The 13,653-nt window shown below is 43.4% G+C and overlaps 1 protein-coding gene across 2 annotated transcripts in view; it reads right to left on the bottom strand.

The window, feature by feature from the left end:
* The window catches only part of LOC306818313 (E3 ubiquitin-protein ligase Midline-1-like), a 51,107-nt gene that overhangs the window by 20,809 nt on the left and 16,645 nt on the right, over window positions 1-13,653 (bottom strand). For both annotated transcript variants that reach the window (XM_079335828.1, XM_079335827.1), the window contains exon 2: window positions 2,389-3,176. In XM_079335828.1, the coding sequence (XP_079191954.1) occupies window positions 2,389-3,108 (720 nt within the window). In that variant the 5' untranslated portion in view covers window positions 3,109-3,176. The remainder of the gene's footprint in view (window positions 1-2,388; window positions 3,177-13,653) is intronic.

Here is a 13,653-nt window from a genome sequence, read left to right as displayed (position 1 = left end):
TGCATTTGGATACTTTTGTGCAACCTTAAATGCTACCTTCATAGATTCCTTTACATGTACTGCATGCAAAATACAAAACAGGGATGCTGAGATTGTTTTTTTTTTGTGTGCATCTTGAGTTGTGTCCAAGAGATAAAGAAAGACCACGTGCTTGCATGGCAAATATTTTTACACTTTTGAACATATTGGATTGAAACCAGAATGGCATCGGCTTGTTTTTCTGTGTGAATCTTATAACTATCCCGTATGATGACTCATGTGCACTGACCTGCTTTTATTCTCTGAACGGATGAATGGAGGGAGAAACAGATAGCATGATAATCAAATGATGCACTGACCTGTACTTTCCTTGCTAATTATTCCTCTCTCTGCTTAAATGGGCTGAAACATGCAAAGATAAGCAGATGCAGATGCTCTCCTCTGTTGTGATGATAAAGATCGGAGGCTGAGGATGCATTCGCAGCTCCTTGCAGATTTATGTTGACCTTTCTGAAATAACCATCTATCTGAGGCTATTTTTGTCTTCTTCTACTTAAAACGAAGATGCAAAGTGTAAAATTAGTTGCTTGAAATCGCTCATGATTGTTCTGGATTTTGAAATCGAGGACATTCCTCGTCTTAGAGTTTTGACACCTTTGGCCCGCCTCTTGTGATTCATAATTTTCTCCATTTTATCATTAAAACTATGCTGCCTCTCTAAGGACGTATAACAACCAACTTAACACTCAAACCTCTGGAAAAAGAGAAAACCTCTTCCTTAACGGACTCCCACCACGGCTTTTCACCAAACACTTTTTTTCCGTGGCGTCGAGCAGAGCCGTATTGCTGAAAACGTTCCCTGTGTTAACGACACTTTAACAAGCTTGGATGTGAGTGTTTCTTTTTTTCACACATTGGTCTGCAGGAAACTTCTAACTTGTGAAGTAATCTGCAAGGTCCTAAAAATGTTTTGGTTGGATGAGAGTTTGAGGAAAGTCTGAACCTGTTGAACTGCTTCTGCTGCAAGTTGTCTGTTACATAATGAGCTTCACCCTCGAGCAGCCAGCTCACACTGACCCTGTGGTGTTTTTTTAATTCAGTTTCATCTTCATGACTCTTGAATAGTCTGTGTATGTCCATACTCAATAAAAAAGTCAACTTTGTAGTAGGGCCTGATCGATTAATCAGCTAGGCGATAATCTCAGATGATATGAGCATATCTAGTGATTATCGTATTGGTTTATTTTATAGCAGATATTTGCTGATGTTACTAGATTTAGTCACCAATCAAATAGCACTTACTTTGACTTTCATTGTACTACACTCACTCAGTTCTCTTTCACCAGCAGAGGGTGCTATAGAGTTAAACATCACCACCCTCCAGAGTGTCAAGCGGCCATCTTGTGAGCGTCTAAATGTTTGATAACTGCATTTGCGGGTCCAACAGAATAAGTATGTACATCTATATCAACAGATGGAAAAAAGATCTACAGTAAGAAAGATATCAGCTGATATATCAGGGGTGCATTGATTTTTCCAGTATCAGCCCCCGATATTTTCAGGGAGCTTATTTATAGCATGTGTCTGCTAACTTTTAATGGATGATTTATCTCCAAATCCAAGCAATCGCAGAGACATATTGCATCACATAACTTATCTCATTGTATTGTGTGTCTTTGATCGATTTGGACCGTTTTTTGCAAGCCCTCAAACTTTGCAGAAGTGCGACCCTAAAAAGAGAGAACTGTCCCTTTAAGAAGAGTGCTGGATGATTCTGGGCCAGATTATAAGATTAGTGCGAGATCGGTATCCTGTGGACATTCTGAGACCCAGTTCTGTCTGCAAAAGCTCCACAGTAAGACACTCACACACACATATCTACGCTCACACATGCATGCTGCTTCCCCGGCCATTAGCAGCACGCTCTAATAGCCATGCTCAATTAAGCACACCTACACCCAGCAGGCAATCGGGGCTTGTTAACCTACAACCTCAGTGAAGACTCCATACCTCTTCACTAATGGCACGCTGCATATTGACTGTGTGTGTGTGTGTGTGTGTGTGTGTACGCTCCAAATACCCTCCTGGTGCACTGGCATGAAGTAGTGATTATGCTAATTGCTAATTATTCAGGAGAGATAATAATTCAGCAGGAGATGATAAAAATCTCAGTTGATAATTGATGTAGATACCTGGGTAAGGATAAGAGGAGATTTCATACTGCAGAGGAGCATCAAATGAAAGTGTCATTATTAGTGGAAAGATACTAATGGAGGGACACTACAACCTTGATATAGCATCCTTCAAAGGTTGTAGGACACTAGACTGGACACTAGTTTGAAAAAAAGGCAAAATCACTAAAAATAGCAACTTCTTACCAAAAAAAAAAAGACACGCTTCTGAGCTTACCTTGAGTTTTTCATAGCGGTCGCTCAGTGCTGCCACCTGGTGGTCCCTGTGCCTTCCAACCAGCTTACACAGCGAGCAGATGAGCTGATCGTCAGTGACACAGTACATGTTCACCTTCTCCTCCTCGTGCTCCAGACACTGGAGCCCCCTGAGGTGGGAGTCCGGCATGGGCTCGATGAGCCTGTGTCCGGTGAACGGTTTCTTATTGGGGTGTGTGGCCCTGAGGCACTCCTCGCAGTACGACACCTCGCATGTCACGCATGTTTTCACGGCGTCCTGAGGCGGGTCTTGCTCACAGAACTGGCATTGGACCGGTTCAGGGGGCGTGCCGGGGCTGGACATGGCGGCGCTGACTGGGACCAGCGCCAATCTGTTGCTCCCTTCCTCGCTGGGAGAGTTGGGCCCACTGTGGGGCGCAGGAAGTGGTAGAGGGAGCCCAGCTGAAGATGAGGCCCTCTGGACTCTATCGATAATATTCTGCAGGGTCACGTTTCTCTTTAGTCCTTCTAGTCCACGCTCAGGACTCAAGGAAATGACATATCTACAGGTGGGGCACTGGAAGGCGCCAATACTCTGAACGGACTCGTTGGTAGCGCAGTGGGAGATGAGGATGCGGTGGGCGCAGCCGAAGCACAGGCTGTGGGCGCAGGGGAGCAGCAGCGGGTCTTCGAAGAGCTCCAGGCAGATTGGGCAGGTCAGCTCTGACTCCAGAGTTTCCATCCTGCTCAGAGGAGGCCAGGCGGGACCAGGCGCAGCGTCAGCGAAATCCAGAAGAGCCGCTCAGCTGTCTGCAGGCCGGAGACAAGAAAAGAAAGCAGAGGGATTTGTGAATAAATGGTGTGAAACAGCTTACTCCTTACTGCTTTCTTAGGAGGGCTTAGATCTCAATGGAGCAGACCTTTGAGTGGACTTATAGAATCCAGAACTGAACACTCTGCCAGTCTCTAAGTCTGTGAGAAGACTGAAACATTCGGGGTTATTCATGCCTAAAAGGCTAGACCAACCAAATCCCTTAAAAGGCTCACTATCTAGGCCTTTAGCTTTTTAAAAGCAACAAAGAAGTTTATTGTATATTAATAAAGAGCATTTTCTATGGAATATCCAATCCAACACAAATATGTGCACAGAAAACCTGCACATATCGTCATTCTTTTTGCATCCTTCTTTCTCGCTGTTTTACTTTACTCTCCAGTCGTGGCTGCTGCAGCCAATGAGCAGATGCTAATTGATTCCCTGACGTGAAACTCAGTGCGAGTAATGGAAATGTAACCTGCCACACAGGAGAGATACGTTTTATTAAATCTGATATGACTGATGAATTCAACAGGAAGTACTTGCAGTGGATGCAGGTGTCGAGGCTGCACACACAGCTGTCGCCCGTTTATAATTAGTCAGTTTAGTTAGTAATGAGTCTCCATTAACCCTGACAAGTATGCATCATCTTCCTGGCGTACTGTTTCCCACAATGCAAAGCGCCAGGTCACGTTTCAAAATCACCAACAGCCATGGCCATCGTTACATGGAGAAAATAATCCCAATGATACTAAACCACACAAAGATATTACCAGTCATCGATTTTCTTCTAAAAATCAATGAATGAATCAGCGTTTTTCTTTTTACCACGTTTCGTAAAAATGTATTGAAGGAAAAAAGTGTCTGAAACCGTCTTTTTTTTCATATGAACTGAAAGACAAGCCGGTGTCTCCTAGATGTTGGTTGTTGGGGTGGAAATGGGAATGTTGTGAGAAAATCAAAGCAGATGTGAAGAAATACAGATAAGGTGCAAGAACAACAAAAAAAAGTCCAGATGTGCAGATTTTGAAGTTTTGTTTACAGCTAACGATGCTTCAAGAGGGTCTAGCAATGAAGCCCACTGATAATTATTGCTTTCTGAATGAAATGCATGCATTTTATAAAGCAGTAAAAGCGTCCACTGCAAACACTCTCGTGTGGATTCTGCAGCAGATGTCACTGTTCACTGAGCTTAAAGCTTGTGTGCATCCAAGTGGACTTCACCACTCCCACATTATCCCTCCTTCATGTTGTAATTGACACTTTTCTGCAAGGTTTCCCTTCCAAACAAGGTCGGAAAACATTCATTTCCCTGCTCACATGAGCTGCACAGAACAAATACTCGTACATTTGTGTCAAAAAAAAAGAAACCGATGTCAGTGGAGCAGCTTTGATTTTGTTTTTTTCTCTACAAAAAGGGGAGAGGAAAAGCCAGATTTTGAAAAGGAGTGAAAATTGGAGGATAAAAGAGGAAATGAAGAGGGTCGAAATTGAGAAGGGAAGATGGAAGTGAGTCACGCTTGTTTGGAGGGACTGTAAACACCACAAATCCTCCAGGACTTACACTCACACACACACGGCTCCCAAAAGCCTCCCTGAGGTGTTTATATTTCCAGAGATGCTCTGTGAAGTGGGGGCTGATTCTTGATGGAAGTGTTGATGTTAAATCTGTTTTTTGGGGCGTTTCAGACGATATAGAGACACTGAAGTTAGGACTGTGGATAAATGTGACACAGCGTGGCAGCTGCTTGTATAGAGACCTATTTGTAAGATAAGCTGTGTGTGTAGATGTTTGGGGGATGTAGTAGTAGTAGTATCTCCACCCATTAATTCCACTCCCGGTCGAAAGCAAAACTTTTGCTTAGGTCTGCCATTTTTATTCTCATGAGAGAAGAGGTCTACCGGGGAAACTTGTGGGGTGGGGGGGTCACTGCATTTAAAGAGACACACACACACACAGATTTAAACAGCGTCACAAACCTCCTCTGGTGCTTGATTAATGTTATATTAGGACCAAAGCACAGCACAGATGTTTCTTTTAGACTGTTTGAAAAGGTGGAAAGGGGGATAAGATGTCCTCTTTAACCATGTTTAGGCTTTTTTGTGATATAAGGGAACTTCAAGGATATCAATTAGAAGAAATAATAACATGTAAAATCAGAGTTCGTAAAACAATAAATAATTAAACACAATAGAAAAAACAACCCAAACTGACCGTCGATCGACAGCCATCTCCTTGTATTGAGGAGGAGGCATTTCAAGCATGTGTGTGCATTTAGCATTGCACAGAGAATTGGAAGGTGACTAAATTAAGCAGATTTCCTCCTGGGAGAAAAAGTCCAAAGACATTCTCAAAAATCTGTCCAAAGCTTCTCGGCAAATCTCATAAACAGCAGACAGCATTTTACATAAGCGCCGAAAAGCACAGACTTAAAGAGGATGCTGTCGGAGCCAAGAAAAGTTCAACATCGACGGAGCTCTGACAGGTCGCCGCGTGACAGGAGGGAAAACCTGCAGGCGCCAACGAATGAAGCGTATAAATCCACCTTATTCTGACAAAGACAAAAAAACACGCACGGCAACCCAAAACTGTGTGCTTCAACGTAGACACACACACACACACACACACACAGGCCCACAAAACACAAAGTGGCAGGTGAGGGGGGGGGGAGGGTGAAATGCTTCTCAGCGCACCATAGGTGACACTGTTGAACCGTGCAGGGAGGTGTCAAAGGCATTAGGAGGAAGAATAGGGAGGAAGGAAGAGTGGAAATAGAAGAGGGCTTATTGGTATAAAAGTAATAAAGTAGAAGATGTGAATTTCGCCTTCTATCTTGCCACTCTTGATTCCTGTCAAGGCTGCCTCTGTGTCAGAAAAGCTTGTCTTCTGTGCTTGTGGAATTAAAGTCAGTACCAAGAGTGATCATTAGGGGGCGATGTATAGCTGAATAAGCAGTGAGAGCTTCCTCCACTGAGCTCTTTTCATTTCCCTGCAGCTTTTGCATGTGAGCATATTTCCACTTTTTTTTTGTAGATTGCTTCTGTATAACAAAATTAATATCAGTAAGTCGATCTGGGAAAAAAAACCACAGTCTGACCGCTATCAAGGACTGCATGTCCAATCATTCTCCTCAACCTTATTTAGAGCAATAACCAAACTTCCTGTTCATAGATCCCCAGATAACCTTCTTCTACCATCATCACCAGAACAAATCAACACACTTGTGTTTCTTTTCAACTGCACCACACTGCTAAAATAAGAGCATCTCCATCAGCAGCAGACTCCAAAACAAAATTATTCATGCATCATCTTCACCCTGCCTGACTTTTTCTGCAACTCACTCTTCACCTGCCTTAGCCCGTCTGCTCTGGCACGACTTGGACTTGTGCAAAACTCAGCATCTAGATTCTACGCGACGTTCCCGTTTTGGCTCCAGTTGATTAAAGATTTTTTTGGATTTTTAAGACAGCCTTAATTACTTTTAAAGGTCACATATTAGCCTCATTTTCAACGAGTTTAAATAGGTCTCAGAGCTCTTTAAAACATGTCTGTGAAGTTTATCTTATTTGATTACACCTAGAAACCCTATTTCAGCCCCGCTCACAACAGGCTGTTCCTGTGTCTGTAGCTTTAAATGCAAATGAGCATTGTCTGACCACGCCCCCTCTCTGGAAGGGCTCGGGTGGCTTGGGCTTTCTCACTCTATTTCCCTATTGTTTAGAGACAGTAGGCAGACTCAGAGGGCAGAACAAACACCTAGCTGTGTGAGTGTCACCCACCTGAGGGAGGGGTTTCTGCCCTTTGTGATGTCATAAGAGGAAAATCTCCAAACGGCCTGTTTGAGCACACATTTTCTAAAAAGTGGAGCAGGCAAAAGATGGATAGGATGAACTTAATTAATTACTGCTGCAGGGTTAATAGACAGGCTACAGACACATACTGTATCAGTGTTAGATCAACACAGTAAAGTGTATTTCACATTAAATGTGACGTTTTATCAAAATTATTATGTAATTATTTAAAGCAGGGAATGGCTTAACCCTTGTTTTCAGGATCTTTTTACCCTGCACAACACAGAACATCCACTTCCGTCATCCGGCCACATTCTCCTCAGTGATTCCACGTACAAAACTGAGTTCTTCGTCTCGTTGCACACCACACACTAAAAGAACTGAACTGTTCATCTGTCATGATTTGTCGTCATGTGTGGCCTCTCGAATTTTCAAACTCACTTTTAGGGACTTCAGGGGCTGCCTACTTTTCAAAAAAATCAAATCAACTTTGAGAACAACTCTTAAATGAAACTCTGGATGTGTCTTCCTGTTTACATTTGAGCAGACTTCCCCGTTAGTCTGCGCTCGACTTCTCCTAAATCATTCATTAACTCCAAGGAGGTTGTGGCTCTCCTTTCCACTCATAGTTTAAGCTGTTAAAATTTTCATAGCAATTCTTTTATTCCATTTTCTTAAAAGTGATTCGACAAGAGCACGAAACACAAGCGAGGGAGAGACTGGGAGCAGAGTTTGTGGCTCCCTCTCCTTCCATAATACATGAAGCCCCTTGTAATGCTGATTTATTTGAATAATCTTCCAAAAATTAAGGCTCTCGCCGGAGTTTCTTCTTCCAATGTTTTGCCATTAAGATTTGTTGCTGCGCTTCTTTTGCTAAGCATCTCATCAAAATGAATAGTCAACTGAGCCATCAACTGACAAACTGAGCTGAAAAAGTTATACTTCCTCCCTGGCAGCGGGGAGCTATTCCGGTGCCAGATCACTCCCAGTAAATGATGTGACACGAAAGCACTCAGAAAAAGATTATAATACGGAGCCAGAAAGCTATTTAACCCCCCCCCCCCCCCAAAAAAAAAAAGAAAGAAAAAAAAAAACACATTGGGGTGGGCGGAGGGTTCCATTCGGTGAGTTGACGTAAGCGGCTGTGGCAGTCCACGGAGCAGAATCCGAGAAGTAGGTCATCCCTGTTGACCTGGCTCGTACAATCAGCATACACTCTGTCTGTGTGTGTGTGTGTGTGTGTGTGTGTGTGTGTGTGTGTGTGTGTGGAGCTATGATTGTGCTGTTCCAGTTCTTACTGAACTGACAGGAGGCGTAAAATTGCAAACACACACACACACACACACACACACACACACACACACACAAATGTTGGAATTAAGAGAGCAAACCATCCGATACAAAGTGTAAACATTACGATATCTGCCTTTAAACAGTCTAAAACAACCTTTTTTAAGGCAAAACATTGACCATTGCTTTAAAGAGGAAATTGGACATATTACCTTTTGAAAATGTTGAAATATGTCACCTTGAGTGAATGACACAGACAGATTGGTCGCGTTGGACAAATGCCTTAATCACCATAATATAGGCAACAGCGTCTCGTATACACCTGGTGGCCATTTTTCTTGTTGCTCAATGCGGGGAGCTAAACTGCTATTATTAAGCTTCATTAGTTGTTTACAGGTCTGAAAATGTAAAGAATGTGCTATTTAGGTGTCACTGAATAAAGCACACTTTTCAAAGGGACACCAGGACATATCCAGTGGCAATTTTAGGGTCTTTTGGGACCCTATAGACAAAATGTATTTCAAGGGCCCTCGCACCAGCATTTGACAGGGCAACAGCAGTGATTGTGATTGGATTTGCCCCCTGAGGAAGGTTTCCTACTGTCATTGCAAAATTTGCACATTTTGGATTGCTTCTTTGGTTCAACTTTTGTCAGCCCTCTGGGGCCCCCTACTGGTCTGGAGTCCTATGCTGCTGCATGTCTCGCCTGTATACAAGTCTAATGTTAGCAGTTAACCATATTAAGCCGTACAGTGGTCTTTTCATATTTAAATATAAATATTGCGGGTGTGCAGCATATGCTGGGGAAATCACCAAAATGCAAAGTGTGGCAATGCAGTGCTCTTGTTTTCTTTAATTCTTTTTGATCAGTGGCCTTTTTATTTTCTGGATGCACTGTTGCTGTGCATTGCATCTGAGTATTGTGATGAAGTAATTGTTGTTGGGTGCAGCATGTAAATTTTTTTCATGGAAGTTTGCTTAAAAAAAAAGTGAAATGCACTGAGTGTCCGTTTGAGGCTGGCTCCAGAAGCACTGCAAGTCTCTTTCTATGCATAGTTGGGGGAGAAGCTGACATGATTGACAGGTGGGTGCGATGTAACGTGTTGTTAGGTTGACAGTGAGGTTAAGACAGTATTTCCAGCATGGCGGCGGCGGCTGCTGCTGAGGTAGCAGATGGGTGACGTGGCTCAGGCTTCCATGAATATTGACAGTTTTTTTTTTTAAGATTTATTTTTGGCGTCTTTATGCCTTTATTGTAGAGGGAGGACAGTGGATAGAGTCGGAAAGGAGGAGAGAGAGTGGGGAGAGACATGCGGGAAATGGGCCACAGGCCGGACGCGAACCCGGGCCGCCCGCGCGCGAGGACTGAGCCTCAATACGTGGGGTCGCGCGCACTGCCGCTGCGCCACCGGCGACCCCGAATATTGACAGTTTTTGACTTGTGCAAAATCGAAAACAAACTAAGAGAGCAGAATCACCTCATGTTCGTTGAAACAGAGAGAGAGAAGGTCCACTGTCCATACATCGCTCTCGTAAACGCACCGATTAATATCTCACGCTGCGCCCCTTTTACTGAAGAAACTCTCTGTGTGGCACAAACTTTCCACATTTGTTTACCTCAATCTGTCGAAGAATTTTTTGAGAGACCGCTTATGGGATTATCAATTCAGAAAGCCCCATAATCTGCTTTGGTAGCACACGATGGCTGGCGGATTAACCCCTGACCTCAGGGAGTCAGCGAGAACAAGTTGTCTTTTCAGGGGTCACGCCTCCTGTGCCAAGGTCAACGTTTCATTTACAAATTGTAAATGTTATTGACCAAAAAAAGGATTATATCTGCTTCCATAATGCACGAACAAGACTGGAACGCTCCCTGCGGCATGTGGAGCAGAGTCAAAACATTTTCCCACAGACTTTCCTCTCTAAATATTTGTCCCGGGAATTTCTTGTAGGAAGTTGGCTACGTGATAAATTATGCTTTTTTTTTTTTTTTTTTTTTGGGGGGGGGGGGGGGGGGGGGGGGGGGGGTTGTGTTTTGGATAAACTAGCTAGCAGGTGCACGCAGAAGTCGTGGCTCTCCAATTAGAGGAGAAGATTAAACACCCAGAGATGAAACAAACTCCAGTTTTAGACGGGTGATAAAAATCCTTTTAGATGTCAGATTACAAGCAGAATAAGATCTCTCTCATCTCCTTGCATCCTTCCTTCCCATCTCGCCTCCTCAAATTCCTGTCAGCTGTTCGGCACGGGGCTTCATTCTCTGCATGGTGAACAAGTTAACACAATGCAAACTGTTGACACACACACACACACACACACACATAGTGTCTTTGTGTGATGCCAGACACCATGCCATGTTGATCCCTAATCCGCTTCCTGCCACACTAGCCGTGACCAATCAGGGCCTTTTATGTTCTGAAGCGGTCAGTCACACCTAACAGGATTGGCTCGTCAAAGAGCGGGATGCAGGGGCTATTAGCGATTATGATAAAGGCTGACATTTGTGATTGTGTGTGTGTGTGTGTGTGTGTCTGTTTGTGTGACCCAGATTGGGTATAGCGGCGCATGTGAAATTAGATGTGATGTTTGGGGGGCCAGAGATTATACAGGGCAAAAAAAAACAAACAAGTCTTGTGATGTCAAGGGCATATTTCATCAGGGTGGAGGGTCTTTGCACCCGACACACACGCACACACACGCACACACACGCACACACACTGACAAACTTGCACTGTGACAAGATTATTAATTGAGAAAATGCTCATTGTGCCTTGAATGCAGCACCATGTTTGTAGAAATCACGGATGATTTAGTGCTTTAATGCCGCCTCGAAATACGTGTTTACCCCTGGCGGACATGAAAGTGATTAAGCAAAGCGAGTTTCCCAAAGCGCTACATTATCGTTGCAACTCTGATTGGGTGATGTTTGCAGCATGACTCTTCTCCTTTAGGTCTTTTTGAGTCTTTTAAAATGTTAGTAACAGAGCAGTAGTGGAATACATTAAAGCGTGCAGCGTTTGCTTTGCTGAAGGCGTGAACGGAAAGTTTTCAGTCGCTTTGTAAAGCAAGTGAAAACTAATATTTATTACATCATTAAAGCAATCGCTCAATCTAAACAAGGTCAAAAAGTTGTCGCAGTGATGCAGAAGTCTTCATGCATTTAGAGAAAAGTGAGGATATGAAGCGACTAGGGCCCGACTGATATGTCCCGATATTGGCAGATATTATCGGCTGCCTAATTTATCGGTCCAATTCTAGAAGTGACGGTTTCAGACAGGAATGACTTGATGAGTTTACATTTGTTTCAGCTGGGTTTGAATGAGTCAGCTGGGAGTTCCCTTTCTGACATAATAACCTTGGTTTAACGTCAACGTGCCTGAAATGACCCTGGGACCAGCTCGTGTGCCATACAGCACCCATCAAACAGGCAGCTTTGCAGCATGCTTACATTTACACACGAGACGTATTCTTCCAGTCCAACAGCGAAAGTGAGACTTGACGTGATGCGACTGGAAGGAATGCCAAAATAACATGACGAACCTGGAGGCCGCTCTAGTGGCGGCTCCCTTGAAATGATGCGATCTGACTTTATCGACATCTGCAGGTCTGCAGAAGATGAGCCAAAAAACAGGGCTGCTTTTCCACAGACAGAGACAAGCAGTCTTTGTTAGTTCCTGTATCAGATTGTTTTTTTCCCCCCAATTTCAATATACATATATCTGCCCCACAAATCCCTCATCAGTCAGCCTCCAGTATCAGCTACTGCTAGAAAAAGTGCATCAGTTTTTATCGCTGGGTTTGTAATTATTGGATCAATGTTGAAACTGAGCTTTAGGCTGTATCAGATACATTTACAATACCGATCAGTGTCGCATCTCCACTATACCTTATCTAACACAAATAGAAGTCCCTTCCTGCATACATCTCAGGGAAGCCCAGTTTTAGCCGAGATGTCTCAATCGACTGAGAGCGTTCAAACTATACCATAATACTCTTTTACACGCCTCTTTGAATGTGGCTCCTGACAGCCGTGAAAGGAAAGAGTTGATAAAGTTGAATGACCGCTCATCCTCTCCGCAAGCTGTGAAGTCCCACTGAACCGATTGTGCTTATCGTCAAAGGTTGCCATGGCAACATTACACACTCATCCCAATGGGTTGGCTTTTGAAGAACGCGCTGGGGCGGATAAAATGCACAGAACCGAGGTGGAGACAGCCGGAGGACGAGAGGAGGCAAAGGATCCCAGGCTTGTCTTTGTCCTTTCTGAAGGATGTTTAGATAGCAATTAGCAGATTGGGCCTCCAGCGTTTGAAGTGACTGCTGGCGCTTTGATGAGGAAATTAACCAATTAGAAAGAGATACGAGTTATACCTCTCCTTTCATGTAAGCTACACACTGATACGATAACAGAGTTTCAGTATGGCGCTACCAGAAAACCTCTCCTGAATCCAAAATTTCCAACACCAAATCAGCCTCATTTAGTTCTGTAAATGAAGTAGGAGTGCACCTCTCCCTCCTCCAAAACAAACACACAGATGTGGCCCCACGCAGGAAAAAGAAATGACAATACCGCCTGCCCTATATTTATCTGCACGGTTCCCACAGTCAATCACAGCCGACGCTGACAAAACAACAAGTGTCTCAGAGCTAAGATGCTTTTTCTCAAGGCCGCCCTGGCTGACAATGCGACAGAAACGTGTCAGGGGGAAACAGGAAAAGAAACAATAACAAAGCTATTGTTGCTATATTGGTCGGCATAATGACAGCTACAAACACAACTTCAGACAAAGCCTTTCCTCTGCACTGTTTGTCAGAGCCAATGTGAGATACATTCTCTACAGTTAAAGTGCGGTAAATCAAATTTTCCCCCCACATGTGAGGCAAATAAAAAGGATATCTGCGTCTAACGTCCAAGACAGGTGCTGAAAATGTTGCATATGCTTCGAATGAATAAATTACTGACTGCTTTAGTCTAAGTTTGGCCACACTGTGATTACAGAAAAGTCTCTTTTATTCTGTCAGTGTCCCTTTAATTATCTTCAAACATGTCCAGTTTCAATTTTCAACTAGAATTTAAAGTCTTTTAAAATGGTTGTGGCAAAAAAAGCTTTTTATTTGCTTCTGAAATCCAAGAAAGCTGCTGCAGATATGGCTCATTCTTCTAGCTGTGCTTTAAAGTTTCATCATGTGTTTTAAACTGCAGCTCCAATACAGTTGCCTTCCTTCCTTCCTTCCTTACTTCCTTCCTCGATTTTCAATTAATTGAACTTTTAATAAGTTCAATGTTGATCTTCAGTAAAACAAAATCAGAGCTTCTCGATTAGTTTTGAAACAAAAACCCTGGATATTTGGGGCGTCTAAGTAAAAGGAAGAAGCAGCAAAAGTTACACA

This window comes from Symphodus melops, assembly GCF_947650265.1.
Source record: "Symphodus melops genome assembly, chromosome: 23".
NCBI classification, from domain to species: Eukaryota; Metazoa; Chordata; class Actinopteri; order Labriformes; family Labridae; genus Symphodus; species Symphodus melops.
This window is presented reverse-complemented; position numbering and strand designations above follow the sequence as displayed.